This window comes from Chiloscyllium plagiosum, chromosome 11, assembly GCF_004010195.1.
Source record: "Chiloscyllium plagiosum isolate BGI_BamShark_2017 chromosome 11, ASM401019v2, whole genome shotgun sequence".
Classification (NCBI taxonomy): Eukaryota; Metazoa; Chordata; class Chondrichthyes; order Orectolobiformes; family Hemiscylliidae; genus Chiloscyllium; species Chiloscyllium plagiosum.
In genome coordinates this window covers 46,074,782-46,093,507 of record NC_057720.1, presented here as the reverse complement: position 1 = coordinate 46,093,507, position 18,726 = coordinate 46,074,782, and the positions used below count along the sequence as shown (strand labels likewise).

At 39.0% G+C, this 18,726-nt stretch overlaps 1 protein-coding gene across 1 annotated transcript in view; it reads right to left on the bottom strand.

Annotated features, from left to right (window-relative positions):
• Positions 1–18,726, bottom strand: part of LOC122554359 (metalloprotease TIKI2-like) — a 420,493-nt gene that overhangs the window by 207,919 nt on the left and 193,848 nt on the right. Inside the window, exon 3 of the mRNA XM_043699245.1 lies at positions 1,397–1,543. Coding sequence (XP_043555180.1) covers positions 1,397–1,543 — 147 coding nt within the window. The remainder of the gene's footprint in view (positions 1–1,396; positions 1,544–18,726) is intronic.

The following is an 18,726-nucleotide window of genomic DNA, read 5'->3' as shown; positions in this document are numbered from 1 at the left end:
ACCCTTGAGTTTATAAGACTGAGAGGGGATCTGATTGAGACATATAAGATTATTAAAGGATTGGACACTCTGGAGGCAGGAAACATGTTTCCGCTGATGGGTGAGTGCCGAACCAGAGGACACAGCTTAAAAATACGGGGTAGACCATTTAGGACAGAGATGAGGAGAAACTTCTTCACCCAGAGAGTGGTGGCTGTGTGGAATGCTCTGTCCCAGAGGGCAGTGGAGGCCCAGTCTCTGGATTCATTTAAGAAAGAGTTGGATAGAGCTCTCAAGGATTGTGGAATGAAGGGTTATGGAGATCAGGCAGGAACAGGATACTGATTAAGGATGATCAGCCATGATCATACTGAATGGTGGTGCAGGCTCAAAGGGCAGAATGGCCTACTCCTGCACCTATTGTCTATTGTCTGTTGTCTGTTGATTGGGTTTAGATGTAGCAATAGTTGCATTGTAAGTTCCAGGAATGGCATTCTGATCCACCACACAGACCAAATAGAGACAAAACCCATTTACAATAGTTTAGCATCTCAGCCAGAGTTTACTTCATATTTCCTTCCCCATTGCTTCCTAAATTCATAATAAGCTGCAAATATTTTTTCCATGTAAGCAGAGGAGCAAGAAGTTAGCGAAAATGTGTATTTTTTGGAGCTGACCAAAATCTCAGAAACAGGGTCGGGGCAGTCTCCTGAATTGGTACATCTGAGCATCCAACAGCCACAATCGTTTTATAATTATAATGTTACAAAAGGCCATTAATGAACTTTTTATGAAGAAAAAGAATCTTATCTTTAAAAAAAATGACATAAACAAACTTTTTTCCACAGTCTTCAAAGGATTTAAGGCATGCTCCTAAATTGCAATTGACAGCAAGCACTAAAGACAGAGCACAGTGCCAGAGCATACAGTAATCTAATCAGAAACCATGCTGGCTTGGCTAAGCTCCACTAACTCATGTAACGTTTGTTAGGCCGTTGTCCAATTTCTCTGAAATCCTGTAAATATTATTCAAAAACCAACAAGTTTCTGAGGGCTCGTCCAGTGCCAACTTCACATTAATTTCATTTACGATAATAATGGGTGCACATTTAGTGACACAGCAGCCATGTCAAAAACAGCCTATGGTTTACATGAGTCTGTTTCATTAAGCTAACTCAAAATGAACCAAAAGATTATGATTCCATTCAAAGTACGTAGAGAAAAAAAATGCAAAACTGACTTGACATGCTTCTATACTTAGCCATGCCTTTTTATACTCTAGAATAAACTTGCAATTAGCTGCTATAAAACTTTTAAAATAACCTGGAACCTTTCCCCCATCTCAATTGACCCCTTTCTCTGCACTCATTTTGACAAGATTGAAAATGTCAACAAAATAACAGCTACGGTTCCTTACTTGGGATGTATCATGATTAAAGATGACAGCATTCAAGTCCCCACAGTTGTAGTGTTTGATGAGGTCCTCTGTTGTGTAAGGGGCTTGCAAACTGCCGGCTCGGAGGCTTTCATGTTGCAGCAGAGTTTGGTTTAAAGCAAAGAGGACCTGTAATGACATAAGAATAAAACAATTGTGAAGAATACTACAAGTTGGAAACAGATGGAATTTAGAACAGCATGGATTTGGGGCACATAACAATTTAGGCACAGACACATCCCCATGCAGGGTTTAATAATGAAGCTGTGTTTCTATTTTAACTAGGTTAAATATTATGCATGATGTGAAATGTTATGCAAGGAATGAATCAATTCAGGAATCATTTTCCTTTTCTCTTCTCTTTATCAAAAGATGATGAACACTGTCCATTTCTTTTTATACCATCCAGGCATTAATTTTTCAAAGGTGAGCCCAGGAGGGGAGATGCTACTAGATTCTGTGATGTCAGACAGATCCATTTGCTGTCTGCACCAAATAATGACCAACTGGCTGATTTATTATAACATCCTATCTTGACAGTTGCTGAGCATATTATTGCAGAACACCCTATCATTCTGTAAAGAAATGTATATAATAGATGCTCGACAATGTCTTCAATAACATATAAGAGGAGATTTAGGTCCTAAAATTTCTACAACACAACTAAAGCAGAGAGAGAGAGAGAGAGAGAGACCTCTATCCAGAGTCAGGCAGCTGACTCCACCAAACTTTGCAGGTTCATCTAAGTTAGATAGGCAGACCTTTGTATGCTATTTAAATGCAGCTTTTTGACAACATATCTAATACAATAGTGGGTTATAATGTAATGCAGCTGCAGAACGAAGGTCCTAAATTATCCATGAACAGAAGGTAGCTAGAAATTAGCTGGTGGGCAAACTAAAGGGGCAAAGTAATAGAAAGCTAAGGGAATTAGCTGGAAGATATTTAGAATAAAATAGTATAGAATATCCTTTATTGTCACTTTGGAAGAGAAGCCAGAGATAGGATAAAACAAAAAATAAAATTATTTGTGATTAAAGGGGAAATGCAGTACTCGAGGAAGCAGGCAATATTTGGAACAAGGATGACAATCAGTTTGAAGAAATGAATTCTGAAATTTCAGGCATCCAACCCAACTTGTCCTTCTGAAAAAGATTAGGATCAAGAGAAAGATGGTGTTTGAAAACCCTTCTGTGGGTCTGCCAAAAATGTGCTATACATACACTCTTTGTAGGTGGTTATTTTGGCAGTGAGTGCCACTTCTTCAACTCTCAGGACAGCTTTACAGCACAAGAAAAAAAAAGCTAAATGCTTCAGCAGGACAGCCAAGGTAAGCCCCATATATATGTTACTTTCATTCATTATCCTCCTGGGACTAGGAGAGTCAGACTTGAAAGTAGGAGGTGATAATCGGAAACAGATGTTCCAGTCCATGGCTCCCAAATTTACTGACTCACCTTGTTAACGCCACACTTGTATTAGGAGGATTCTAGGTGCACATTATATTTACAGAGAGGCACCAAGGAACCATTTGAAAAGATCACGGACACATAGCCCTATATAATTTGGATTCCCAAGAACCAAGAAGGATTCAAACTGCAACTTTGGTGTCGTCCCCTAAATTTCAGTACCTAGAATCAGAACCTCAACATTTTTGTACCAAAATTGTGTTGAAATTAAAGATCCTGATACTTTATGTCAAAGATAAGATTTTCAAGAGTTTTTTTTTAAAATAGTGCTTTGCTTGGAGTTTGTTACTGAGAGATGTTATTCTAGTTAAGTTTCTTTATGCTTTCTGAAGATCTTTGATGGTTCAAATGTTTTTCACTGCACTACTGAGTGTAAAACTTCAGGTTCAATTTCCCAAGTCATTTCATCTTCTTTTTGGCTCAACACATTGTCAGACTTCCAGGGCAACAATCTTCAGGTTGTTCCTTAAGGTCAGTCGTATGTTGCCACCATCTTCAGTTTATTAACGGGCCTTTTAACCCTCAGCTCTGAGCACTTTTAGTCACTTCATTGACCTTGCTTTCTTTTGCACTTCTTGTTACATCTCTTGCATGTAGTTTATGCTTCACGTCAAATACTATTTTCACAAAGCTAACAGTGTGTGGATGAAAGAATAAACAAATCAGAACAAAATCAAACAAAGCACTATCTTGACACTTAAAAGAGGTGTCTGGGATATTGCCCGAGAACGTCACTGTTGTGGATTGTCCCTTTCATTCTGTAGGCCAGATAAATGCAAGACAACAAGCAAGTAATTCAGCACAACACTCCTCAAATGGTACATGGTCAGAGGCATTTATGTGAAGTAAACTTCACTAATAGATGGAGAAGGTTCATAAGTACTTCTAAACACTTTGGAAACTTGGCCAACCTGTAGCAAGCCATTCAAAACACTGTAGTACCACCAGCAGTACCTTCAAAAATTCCTCCAAATCTAAAAAACAAGAAATGTGGTTTGACACCAGCATCCCCTCCCAAGTCAGAATGTAGAGCATTAAGGCAATCATCACTCCAAATCAGCCCTACTGCAGTTCATACACTTGACACCAGACTCCCAAAGCAGTTGCTTCACTCAGATCTTCATTGGAACAGGGGACTTCCAGGAAAACAATAGAAGCACTTTTAGGATGACCTCAATGTATTGCTGAGGAAATCAAATATTCTAGTTGACTCATGGGTGTCTTTGGCTTATAACTGATCAAGGTGAGAATGTTCATTCTGGATGATGTTGTACGAGGTGATGGTTCTGAAAGGGTTAATATTGGAGATTGCAATACAGTCCAACCAATCGAGTGACGTCATATGGCAGTGGGTTGGAGGGGGAAAGAATTTTGGAGAGAACAGCCCTGGGACAGATGTTTCATATATATTTCCCATTGCCTCAGTAACAATACCTAACTAGCTAATATAACTTGTAGATAATTGCTATATGCAACAAACTACATCTCACTAAGAAGTGCTCTGCTACCACTGTAACCTTTTACACAGTCAAGGAAAGAAGACTGGTCATAGCGGCGCCCAGCTGGGAAACAGACCCTATGGTTCAACCCGCCCATACCAATCAGATATCCCAACCCAATCTAGTCCCACCTGCCAACACCCGGCCCATATCCCTCCAAACCTTTCCTATTCGTATACCTAGCCAAATGCCTTTTAAATGTTGCAATTGTTCGAGCCTCCACCACTTCCTCTGGCAGCTCATTCCATACATATACTACCCTTTGCATGAAAAAGTTGCCCCTTAGGTCTCTTTTATATCTTTCCCCCCTCACCCTACAATACCTGAATTCAAACAGCAAAGGCAGCAACTGTGTAGGTTCACTGCTCTGTCAGTTTCTTTCTCTCTCTCTCTCCTGCACAGAACTCACCATGTACTTCCTTTGTCTGTTCCTCTCCCTTTTAAAACTGCTGTTGTTTTAACTTCTTTTTCCTCCAAAGTTCCAAAACAATGCAACAGCTGATGGAATCTTTTACCCATAGATATCACAGATGGCAACAAACACATCAAAAGACTTTTGTCAGGAAACACACAGAGATGAAGTTGATGAGTTAAATAAGAGCACAAATCTCCCTTAAATTTGTCTCCTCGGCCCTTCAAACACCATCAGACCACATGTGGCAAAGTCTTCAGATTGTGCATAAGTCAGCATCTCAGACCTATCATACTGGAGTGGAGGCAAATCATTGTCGATCCCAATGTGGTGGCTGCCAAGGGAGAATTACTGTTGTAACTTGGAAATGGTATAAGTTTAGCTGAAGGACATTAGGGCATCTTGGGAAGAGCTGCAGTGGACTGCTTTTCCTTGAAGGATTTTAGCAGAATAGGCAATGTGCAATGCTTTGGAGGCATAATGCAGCCTTCCTAGTCTGTAAACAATCCCATCCCTATAGTTAGAGAGAAGCTGTATGACCACTAGTCCTGATTCTGCCAGTTGCGCTGTGTTGTGGGAAGAGATTTGTTCTTTCTGGGATTTGCCCAGATACTATGCATTTGTAAAGTTAATTCTGATAATGGGAAATGCCTTGCAAGCATTCTAGGTCTACCTTCCATCTTGGTAAAAAACGAGGACTGCAGATGCTGGAAACCTGAGTCTGGATTAGAGTGGTGCTGGAAAAGCAGAGCAAGTCAGGCAGCATCCAAGGAGCAGGAAAATACCATGATATTCTTGATGAAGGGCTTTTGCCCGAAACATCGATTTTCCTGCTCCGTGGATGCTGCCTGACCTGCTGTGCTTTTCCAGCTCTACCTTCCATCTTCACAAGTTTAAATGATACATTTAGCTTCTCAAATCTCCAACATAATCACGCAAGGTGGATGTACATCCAACACAAAGCTATCAGAGGTTTGCTGAATCACTGGTATACTGCTCCTGTGGGCTGATATATGTTCCAGAAATTAAACTGCGTTATCTGATTCATAACATTGACATTCACCACATCATTGCCAATGAGGAAAAAAGTCATCTGCCTTGTTTAAGCTTTGCAGATTTATTTAATTTAATCACTGGTCTTGAAGCATTTAAAAGAAAACAAGGCCCAAAACTTTTCTCAACTTGAACAAACATTTCATCATTTGTTTATAAAGCTTGAGAGAGGACTTTCAAACATACTATGAGACTTTATTCAATTATGATGGATAGCTATTGAAAGGCAGGAAATCACTGGTAAAATCGAATTGAAGCTGTTTAAATTTGTGAAAACAGTTTGCAATGTCCAAAGACTTTTGAAAAATGCCCAAGATTTCTCGGGTAGTCCATTGAAGTGAATTGATCTCCTGTTTAACTCTGATCGAGATCAGCAAAATCCAAAAGAAGTTACAGAGTCAAAGTTACAGCAGGCCTCCTCCATCAGGAATTGTATCACTACAAGCTTTGGGCTCCAGATTAGGCAAGCAGCTTCAACTTTCTGTCAAGATGAGGACTCGAACAGGAGTGTACAGGTTCACGGGGAAGGGGAGGGCACTGACTGGTGAGGTTGCAAATCCTGTAATAACCACAACTCCTTCAGTGGCAAGACAGTTTTGAAAAAATCTTTGGTAGAAATTGCTCAAAACTCCCTTAGGAAAATAATGCAAACAATCACATTTAGTCTTCAGCTCTATTTCTTTGAGAATTCCACAAGTTTCACATTTGAGATTGGCAGAATACCACCTGACCCCAAGGAATTTCATGACCTATGCATATAAAATTCATTGTTTAAATGTATCTTAACAGTCAGGTTGTTGCTTTTTAATTAACTTCCCTTTGAGGAGCTAAATATTCGAATTTCTATTTCAGGAATGTATTATGTTATTTTTCTTCTTCTTGTTAAGTACACTTGCTTAAATTTAGACATAACCTAATGTGATACTCTACTATATCCCAAGAGCAAGCTGGATCCCATTGAGCCAGTGGTTAACGCCAGTAGGTGAAATAATTAACAAAAAAGATTATTCTTCTAATTAGTAGAGGCATAATGCTGAAAGCTCATCTAGTTACCATGGTTGGTGAAAATATTCCCAAGAGGCACCAAAAGTCAGGGTTCACTTGCCAATTAAAAAGGGCTGATTCACAAAGAATTAAAACAATTTAACTTTGTGGCATTTCATTTCACTTTTTGTTTTACCTCCAATTATTTTCCTTTCTTCTACAGGAGGTTTTTTTTTGTTAGTGTATAGTTCCACCAGCCCTTGCAGCCTTCCAGAACCATATCCAAGTCATTGTTCTTCGCAGACATAGAATTACAGAGAATATCCAGCAAAAGACAGTCAACACAGACAGTCCATGCTCCACCCAAGCTGTCTCCCATCCATGTTTATCTAACTCCATAAGCAGAATCTTCCACTCACTTCTCCCTCATTTTGTTACAATGCTGAGACAAGACCAGTGACTTCTTTTAAAAGTAGAAGAAAGCCAAAATCCAATTTATTTTACTAGAAAGATGAAGTCACAAGAATTTTTTTGTTTAGAACAAAATAGATTTTACTAGACGAGAGTCATAAATGGCAAATACTAGATTCTCTCTTAGATAACTATCAATACATAAAAGCCCAGAATCAACACAAGTCAAACAGGCAAATTGAGGTCAATTATAAACTTTCAATCACAGGAGCAAATGGCAGATATAACCAAGATGAACCTTACAAACTGTGGACCTCAGCTATCCGCTTACCATATCACTTATCTTAATCATGAAACATTACCTTCCTTACACAGAATTTCAACTTCCCTTTTTCTTAGGATTCAACTTGACCTTCATCCAATTTGTAAGATGAGGTCTAACCTCTGAGTGGTAAACTGTAACGTACTTTATGAAACATATCTATTTTCTGGAAGTCTACAGGCTCAGGCGCCAGTTCCATATGGTCTGACATCAATATAACAAAGCTCCTTTTACACATACTCTGCTGTTATTCTTGAAATCAATGCATAATTAATTCTTTACTCGAGAGATGACAGCAAGGACAACCTATGTTCCAGTGGCGCATTCGTCATCAAAGATTCCACGTCCCAGAACCTCCTCAATTCTACCTGTAAAGGTTTGGATGGCATAAATCAACTTTAACCCTCAGTAACAAAAACAGCTGCAGCAATTTATCTTTGTTTATTCTGAGTTTCTGAACCAAGATGGTGCACTCATCTTTGGTACTGCAACCACTGGATTCATAATCTATTGAGCTCTGATGTCTCTCAGTTTTCAATTAGGATGTTTCAAAAGATTCAAGTTTTGCCCACAGACTTCATCACAATATGCTTATACAGCTTCTCCGTATTCACATCTATCTTATTTGCCTCGACTATCAGTACTCTCTGTGGTTGTGAAATCCATGCTGTAGCTAATCTCTAGTGATTTCACCTGATTTATTTCTTGTTGACTATTTTATTTTATTTTGCTCTATCTTAGAAGATAGAGCAAAATAAAATTTACTCCCTCTATGCCTAGATTATCAAAACCTTCACAATTTTAAAGATTTTTAATAGGTCACCCCTTGGCCTTCTCTTTGAAGACAAAGTCTAGCCTGTTTATCCTTTCCTGATGGGTATAACTTCACTGGCCTTGCATGCTTGTAAACTTGCACTCTCTCTAGTTCCTCCAAGTGCTTTTTGCCTTACAAGGGTGACCAGAATTGTACAATACAGTCAATGTGTGGCCTAACTAAGGTTTAATATAGGTTTAGCATAACCCTACTTTTCAAATCTATCCCTCCAGGAATAATTTCTAATGCTTTGCTTGTTTTTTTTTGTGTGATTTTATTAACCTGCATTGCTACTTTTAGGAATTTGTGTATTTGCAATCCCAGATCCCTTTGCTCCCCTACCCCATTCAGATTAATATATTCTGAGTAAAAGCTATTTCTATTTTTTTTCACATGCTTCACATTTATGTATTGAAACTCATCAACTGTTGATTTATTGATGATTAGTATTGACTATCCCTCTTACTTAGTATCATCTGCAAATTTAGAAATTATATTTTTGATTTCTGGTGATTGGGGCCAATGAACATCTGAACAAATAAATTAGAAGTGCAATGTTAACTAAAAAAATCAACAATGGAAAACATCATTGCCAAAATTGACCGGTTTCCACCTGGGGAAGAGGGGTATAAAACATTTCCTGTGTCAAAACAAGAGAACTTCTGAGTGAGGTTCATTAAATTGAAGATGAATTGGGATGGTCTTTCCCCTATCTCGGCTATGGAGCTAACGGCTGCAGGGGCTTATGTCCCTTTACTGCACGCCATTTTACACAGCCCAATCTGAAATCAAAACTCAAGACCTTCCTAGTGTGCATGGCTCAGGACTACACATGGAACAGCTTATTACAATTTATTTTATTCTCTCCATCTTCACCATGGATGGCAGCTTTCCGGTGATAGCTTGACCAAGTGGGATTCATTACCCAAAGTGCTACTTTGTCAAATATTGCTGCAATGTGTTGACTGGGAAATTCAGTCAGCAGGGAAGCAGAATGAAAGTAAAACATTTCCCCACCCACCTGGTGAAAAATTCCATTTTACAAGCTGTGTTGTTCCATGACTGGCTCAAAACCCCGGACAGACGGATTTGCTTAATGCAAGGAAACCATTGGCATTCATCATTTTTTCCCCAAGCTGTTGACTCCTTTTAAACTATTCAGTACATCTGAATTTGTTTTAAAATATGCAGATTCAACTGACCAATGCCTTTGATTGTAACTGAAAATAGTATTCTAGTTTGAACATAACTTTTACTTGTCTGTGGAATCTAGAACCAATGACTGTTCTAATCATCAAGTTCTTAATACATTTACAGATTCTGCTTGCGCGACAGAATAATATTTAATATGTTTGTACTTTCAGGAAAAAGAACCTGTTTCATTCAAGACCGTCTTCAAATCTTACAGCACAGAGAAAGCCATTCAGCCTATCAAGAGTGTTGTTGTGCATGTGTGTATTTAGGTTCTTTGAAAGGACTACGGAATTAATCACTGTCCTCTGCTTGTTTCCAATAGTATATAACCTATTCCGTTGTTAACATTATTATTGAATCTGCTTCAGCATTATTTCCAGGTGGTGTCAATGTTTTCATTTTAGTTAGAACTGTAATGGAGGTGCAGCAGAACATTAGTTCAAGCCAATAATAAGTTGAGTAATGTAAATCACCAACTATTTTTAAAAACTGATTTATTCCTCTACCCAAAAACCAAACTCTCATAAGATTTAAAATAGGAATCCATAAACTTCTTCAATGGCTTCTTGGCTGAATGTGCAATATGCTGTGCCATTTACCAAGACAGGTTAGACAATGCTAGGTCACATTCTTGTTTGTTGTAATTTATCTGAAGCAGTCAGACAGTATGGCATAGCCCATCTAAGTACACTTTCCAATTGTTGGACATAGATAATGCTTTTGTCTTTTGTGTGAAAGTTGGCAAGAATGATGTCTTATCAAACCCCAAGGAACAATATGGGTTTATTAACTGCTACCTCAGTTTACTTAAATCAGAGATGAGTAAGTACAGCTAGAAAGATCATGCACAGAAGGGCATACAAATACAGGTCCTAATAGCAAGTTCATTCCTCTAGATCTCATGAATTAGCTAAATCAGTTGATCTTCAATAATACCCGGTGAATCTGCTTGGCGAAGCCACACAGATGTGAAAAGAAGATATACAGTCAGATCAGGAATAGCTCTAAACATTTTGCTCACCGTGTTAAGTCCATAATCCCATTCAGTATGTACACTACAAAATGAATTATTCAAACACTGGATGCTGTTCAGGAAACCACAACACAGATGAATCCTGGAAATTTAAGCAATTGTATTGCTGCACCACTGTGTAAAGACCATTAATTATTTGCCATTCCATGTTCCTTTGCAGTCTGGGCCACTTTACTGATGAATATTTTTAATCAACCTGTTCAGACATGTCTGGGGCAGGTGGGATGTGAACCTGGACCTTCTGGCCAGAGATCAGGACACTACCATTGTGTCACAACAACCCAGTCCACTTTATTGATACCCTTGCTAAAATGACCCTAAAAGGAAATTATCATGGCCCTGGCCCCATTAAAATCAATGGCAATTGTGCTTTTCCTGCATTTAATCAGTTCTCCCACTGCTGCCACTTAGACTGAAACAATGTACTGATGACCTTACAGCAGTGTGATTTATAGACTTTAAATGTGGTCACTGATTGCATTTAAATGATGTGTTAACATGTTTCTGATCAGAGTTTGTTGAAAGACAAGTCCTCAAAATTATTGCATCATTATGGCAAAAAAAAATCACAAATGTATTTTATAAACTACATTTCTTTATAAAGTTTGGTGTTTAAGAGTTGTACAACTTTGAAATTTTGACAGAGAATCCTACACAAACAAGCTGAGCTGGGGAGTACAGAAAGCTATTACAAAGATTGTTGGCCCATAAATGCAAAAAACTGAAGGATTCTTTGATAATATTGGCCCCAGTTATTTCCTCATATTTCGGGTGACTCATCTGAAATGTTGGCTTTATGAATTTGTTCACCTGGTTATTGTTTTACCCAACATTAGAAAAACAATGAAACTAACCGAAATTACAATTTTGTAGGTTTCTTTTCAACTCGTTAACTGTACAGATGAAAATATTCTGGGAGATTCCAGTCACTATTTCAAGCAGTTAACCTCTGCTAAAGCTGATACTCATTATCTTGGATAATAACAAAGAATAGGTAATTGAGTGAGGCAGGGCTGCTAAATCTTAATAAGGAAGTGCCTACAAAGAAAGGAAAACAGATATTTTTGGTTAAAATAAAGAATAACATGGTCTGGAGAATGTTATAAAATTACCAAAAGCGCCTGAAACTGTTAAGATGCAGAATGAGTAAAATGCTTTTTTAGTAGCTTCCTGTTTTGCCCACCTGACCTTCAATAATATGCTAGAAGTAAAAGATTGGTCACAATGGTAGTGAGTGATGAGTTAATTAGCACATATCTCCAATGATGCAAAAGAAATCCAATATCTTTAGATTCAAACAGGCAACTAAACTTCTGGTGCAGTCCTGTCACAGTAGTAATGGGAGTGCAGCAGGTAAACAAATCCTTACATTGTTATAGGAGGTATTTGTCCCAAAAAGAATGCCCATATTAGAAGAGGTGACTATTGGGCTTGAAATGTTAGGTACAAGAATTTGTAGGACTTTAGCAAACATCTGCATTTTCTTTTCTTTTTATCCAAAGTATCTGTAAGAGAAGAGCAAGTAGTCATCAGTGGAATAATGTGGAAGGCAGTAAAAGCTTGCTTTGAAACCACAACTTTCTATATTTTTACACAGATAATGTGACAAAGCACAGAAAGGTCATGTACAGGAAGGAAGTGCACTCCAAGAGCCCAAGAAGAACAATATGGAGTAGGTTAACTCTGTGTCTAGTGTCCACCACAGCTGCAAGAATATCCAAGAAAAATTGTCAGACCTAAAGAAATGTACAATGCAAGACTAGCAAATATAAGTGAAGTAGAGGAAGAAACCATAAGTTCACACCATAACAAGTTCCAGATGGTCAATGCATTATACTCTGTAGTTCTGAAATACTAACTAGAAGCTTGGAAAAGAGGTACTCGTAAGGCACCACAAAGTTGAAATTAATTAATCTTTTTCAAGTATTCTAAGTTGTACAGAAGAAAGCAACAAAAACTGTCTTTGTAGCCTTCACCTCTTCAAGACACCACTTTACCTTGTTACACAGGGACAGGTTGAATGATCTCTCAAACCTAATCAAGACAAGTCAAGACAAGCTTGCCAATCCAGATCTCCCATCATTCATACAGTTTTCACTCACCTCCTTATCAATCAAGTCCTTATATATCATACTCTTTCTCTTTCAACACTTCAGTGTTAAAGAAACTGTCTTATGCAAATTAACCTCCTAAAGTCAGAGTCAATCCCTGGCTTTACTCAAAATCACACTGGTAACAGCTCACACTACCTGTCAGAATGTGTTTGCTCCTTTTCAAGGATTTTTCATTTAAGTTTAAAATAAATCTCCACTCCTCATAGCCATAGGATGCATGTGCTCAGATGGAGGAAAGGAACTATGCCACATACATGCCTCACTTCTTTCCTTCCAAAGTCAGAGTTAAACAATAACATATGAGAAGAGAAATGCACCCAGGATGAATTCTATCATGGAAAAACAGTGAGTGTGCATGAGAATGAAGTACATAAAATCGTAGAGATGGAGCAAGCTTTTCTGAATTTTATGTCATGGCACAGCTTTACATGAAGAGGTAAGTCACTCCAATAACCGCTCAAGTATTTTGAAGGCAGAACAGGGCGGCATGGTGGCTCAGTGGTTAGCACTGCTGCCTCACAGCACCAGCGTCCCACGTTCAATTCCAGCCTTGAAGTTTGTGTGAAGTTTGCACATTCTCCCTGTGTCTGCGTGGGTTTCCTCCAGGTGCTCCGGTTTCCTCCCACAGTCCAAAAATGTGTAGGAGAGGTGAATTGGCCATGCTAAATTGCCTGTAGTTGCATTAGTCAGAAGGAAGTGGGTCTGGGTGGTTACTCTTTGGAGGGTCGGTGTGGACTTATTGGGCCGAAGGGCCTGTTTCCACACTGTATGGAATCTACATAGAACATAGGACATTACAGTGCAGTACAGGCCCCTTCGGCCCTCGATGTTGCGCCACCCTGTCATACTAATCTGAAGCCCATTTAACCTACACTATTCCATGTACATCCATATGCCTGTCCAATGACAACTTAAATGTACTTACAGTTGGCGAATCTACTACCATAGCAGGCAAAGCATTCCATACCCTTACTACTCTCTGAGTAAAGAAACTACCTCTGACATCTGTCTTATACCTATCTCCCCTCACTGCACCCTTTCCAAAGCTTCCACATCCTTCTTATAATGCGGTGACCCAGAACTGTACACAATCTAATCTAATCTAATCTCATAGAACCTTCAAAATATTAAAGACAACGAACTGCTGACAAAGAAACCTCAAAACGGGAGCAGCAATAAAAGAAACAACCTCAATATTCAATGCATTTAACTGCCACACTTGTGTAGTTACATTCTCTTGCAATACAGGCCTATAACTTTGTTCAATGAAACTTAAATATCGGCTCAAGTAACAGTACCTCAGCCTTTGATTAGGCATTTTACAGCCTTGAGGACTCGACACTGTATTCAAAAATTTCAGACCGTAAACTCATAAGCCCAGTTTTGTTTCCTTCACTTTGCGTGTTTCAGTTTTGCTTTTAGGAAGTAGCACAGCAGCTCTCAGCACATCATTTCTTTCTTTGTATTTTTCTTACGCCATCAACATTTCTTTTGATGCTAAGACGAATTCTCCTGATCGTTGAGATCCTTCAGAAAAAGTTTTCAACTCTGAGTTAGAATTGGATTCTTTGGGGATATAATGACATGCTTATCTGGATCATTACGATGGAAATGTTAAATAGAAAAATCTTGTCTCATGCCTGAGTAATGACACAACTGGCCCCTAATTCTCCCATTGATCACCATCTCGCCATCACAATCTCCCTCCTAGACCCTCCCCCTCCTGACCTGACAGACCCACCAACTGATTACCCTCTCCCAAACACACCTAATTAGCCCCCGCCACTTGATGACCACCATCTGACTTGACATACTCACAAACTGACAACTGCACCAAATCTCACCCATCTATAAACCTACCATTATACCCAGCTACCAGTTTACCTCTGCCACTCTACTAGTTACTAATACTCACCACATCATACATCTACTTACCACATCCACAACACCCATTCCCAAATATTAATCCACTCAGCCATTCAGTAACATTCACACTGAACATTTGAATTTAGCTTACGGCAACTTGTGACACAGAGAGGGGTGCATATTCTGCAATGATTCTCTTCACTGTTCCATGCATGGATTCTTTCAGAAAATCATATTTAGATAAGAGGGCACTTTACCGTATGATCAGCATTGGACTATTTAGACCACAAACTCAGTTTCTCTCGAAAGAAAGATATCCCAACCTGCTATGTATCTCTAATATTTTCTGCTTTTATTTCAGGTTTCCAGCAATGACAGTATTCTTCTTTTCAAGGTGTGTAACTTTTCAGGGTGTGCAAGAAAACTAGGGTTTATGTTGTTAGGTCGGTTTGCTGAGCCGGTTGATTTTGTTGCAAACATTTCGTTTCACTCCTGGGTGACATTTTCAATGATGCAGAGCCTCCGGATGAAGCGCTGTTATTGTGATCTTCCCAGATTTTATACGGTTCTGGCTGTCATTGGGGATGGTTCCATTTCCGGTTTTGTACTGTAGTAGTCTGTTGATGGGGTCTATTTCAACATGTTTGTTTATCGCCCAGGATCGTAACGTTGTCCCAGTTGAATTGGTATCCTTCATCGTCAGTGTGTATTGACATGAGGGGAAATGGTCATGTTGTTCTGTTGCAAGCTGACGTTCATGTTTTCTGGTGGAAGTTTCCTGCCCATTTGTCCTGTGTAATGTTTCTCACAGTTGCTGCATGGTGTTTTGTACATCACAATTGTCCTGCATGTTGTGGGTATGAAGTCTTTTATCTTGGATATAACTGGCAGAGTGTGGCTGTTGGTGTGTGCTGTCATTATTCCTATAGGACGTAGGAATCTTGTAGTTAGTTCTGAGACATTTCTAATATAGCGTAGGGTGGTCAGTGTGTTGGGACACACAACTACTATCCAAGACAAAGGATCCCATACCCACAACATGCAAGACAAGTGTGATGTACAAAATACCATGCAGCAATTGTGAGAAAACTACACAGGACAAATGGGCAGGAAACTCGCCACCAGAATACATGAGCATCAGCTTGCAACGAAAAGACATGACCAGTTCTCCCTCATGGCAGAAGTGGGTTCTGCAGATGCTGGAGATCAGAGTCAAGATTAGAGTGGTGCTGGAAAAGCACAGCAGGTCAGGCAGCATCCGAGGAGCAGGAAAGTCGATATTTCGGGCAAAAGCCCTTCATCAGGAATGGTTTAAGGTTCATCAGTTCTCCCTCAATACACACTGACAATGAAGGACCCCAATTTAACTGGGACAACGTTACAACACTGGGACAGGCAAAACAAAGGCAACCTCAGCAATTCCTGGAGGTCTGGTAGTCACCCACTAGTTCCATAAACAAACATATTGAAATAGACCCTATCTACGGACCACTACAGCACAAAACTGGAAATGGAACCACCCACTATGACAACCAGAACCGTATAAAATCTGGGCAGATCACAACAACAACGCTTCAGCTGGAGGCTACACAGCATTGAAGATGTCACCCAGCCGGGTTCAGCAAAACCACCCAACAACTCCAACCACGACCCGTGCTACAGATCATCACAGAAACCTTAAACCAGGGTTTACGTTCATGTGGGCATAAATTAATGGGTCTTGATGAATCAGCTGACCTTCCCTTCAGAGAATAAAGAGAAAGTTTTAAAGAAGAATAACGACAGGTATATTAGCTTGTGTAGGTGGGCATAAAGCTGGTGAGAGCCTAACATCTTTTTGGTTGGAAAAAAACTGAACAAAACGCAACGGGCAACATACATTACCTTCTCCAATTATGTAGCAAATGATATCTGATCTGTTTGGACTTTAATTACTGCCTTGACACTGTGCCAATAAAAGTTTTGTCACCAACAATTGACATCAAGTTTGAATATGTGTAGGTCTGACATGGATCATAGATATCCTGCAAAACACTGAAACACAAGTTTCTCAAAGTCTGCTAATGCTCCAAAATCTGCCAAGAACAGTGGTACTAAACTGCAGTAAACATTAAATCATTTCCCAGTGATTACATCCCTCTGCTGTAACTGCATATAACTAGCCTTTTTATTTGAAAACTGAGTGTTGCATCAGTGCTATAAACCCTGGCCTCTAACCTCATTTTACATGAGCTTTACAGGGTAGGTGACCTCACGACCCCTTTTCTTTAGCTTGTTTTCCACTTAATGTTTCCCATCGGTTTCTGAGGCTACCACAGAACGAAAGTCAAAAGCAAACATACTTAAAATTTAATACCCAAATAGATGCTGAATTAATGGCCATCATTATTTTAGTTTTCCGCTTTACTGCATAAATAATGTTTTTTATTTGTGGAAATCAATAGCATTTCCAAGAAAATATAAGCTTAGATTTTTTCTCAAGTTAAGAGGCAACCTTGAATCTGTAAGTTGCTAAGTTCATTTTTACTGACTTTCGTATTTCTCATTATTTTCTAGAGACATTAGCCGTGAGAAAATAAAGTTTATTATTTAATTGATAAACATCGTGGAACATTATCTCCTGAAGCAATTTATTTTTAAAACTGGATAGACAAAAATGACTGGTTGCAAAAATAAAGACTGAAAGGATTTGTCACCTGAATAAATGTTGCCAACATCATTCACAGCACAGACGTCCGTGATCAGCTTTCCAGATTTCCATGTGATGAAGGATAAAGGACACAGTGTCCCAATAAATCATAAAAGTTAACTTTAGTGGAGAATTCTTCAGGGATTTTCCCAATCGCCAATCACAACTCAGGCAGCGCCCTGTAAAAACACAATTTTTCTGCTGCTTGCATCATTTCTACAGGAGTTGCACTGATGTTCTGGAGGCCATTGGAAAAATTTACATGGCAATTTCAGGCACATATCACTTAAGTTGTCTCTACAGCTTCCTAATTAAAGCACTAATGTTGTATTGAGCCACTCAAACCATTAAATTCCAAGGTTTGTTTTCCAGTTAGTACTGAGTTAGCAGATCATAGGGCAGAAATTGTCACAAGAGCTTCTGAGTTAGGGAAGGGCAAGACAAACTAGTGGTCATTGTTTTCTCTCACCTCTATGTACGTGGATAGTGTAACCAACTGCAAGAGGGCTTTCTATGATCAGGATTTACTGCACATTTTTGAGGAAGATTTACAATGCTGCACCATTCATGATCTCAGGACATATCTAAGTATTTCACTGCCAAGTAAGTATTGTTGAAGCATAGTCACTGATGTGATGTAGGAAGTGCCTCAACTCATTTGCACATCATGTCCCAAATGACAGGATTTTAATGATGAGAGAATCTGTATCAGTGATGTTGGTTGTCAGATCAATTTTTAGTTAGGACATTGTGGAGAACTTCTCTGTTTTTTATCAGACAGCACGATCAGATCTTTTACACCTACCCAAAAGGACAGGTGGGGCTTCAACTCAATGCCTCACCTGAAACATGCCACTTCAGATGGTGCACTCCTGCTTTGGTGTCCAGCTCTCTGGAATGGGATTTGAATTTACAATGTTGCGCCTCACCCGTGAGTCCTAGCTGGGACCTAAATTTTTTAAATTTTGTAGGAGCGCTGTATCAAGTGAGCTAACTCCTTAAAAATAAAGCTGTGGAATACTGCAGTGAAGTCAGAAAGGATCGTCGAAATCTGGACTGTCTCACCCAAAATGCTGTTAAATTGAAACATTCAAAACAGAGATCTGTATGAGTGATGCACCATCTGAAGGTGGCATGTTTCAGGTGAGGCATTAAGTTGAAGTCCCACCTGTCCTTTTGGGTAGGTGTAAAAAATCTGATCGTGCTGTCTGATAAAAAGCAGAGAAGTTCTCCACAATGTCCTAACCAAATTTTTGTTCAGTGGCATGAAATCAAGATGAACAGATATAACAAAGATTCACATTAGCCATGATCTAATATCAATAGCAGTACAGAACCAAGAGATTAAATAACCTACTACGTTTCCTATATTCAAATGCAGCCAAATATGTTTTACTTTCAATATATGTTCCAAGTATAAATAATTTGAAAATACATTTCTATTTGATATGC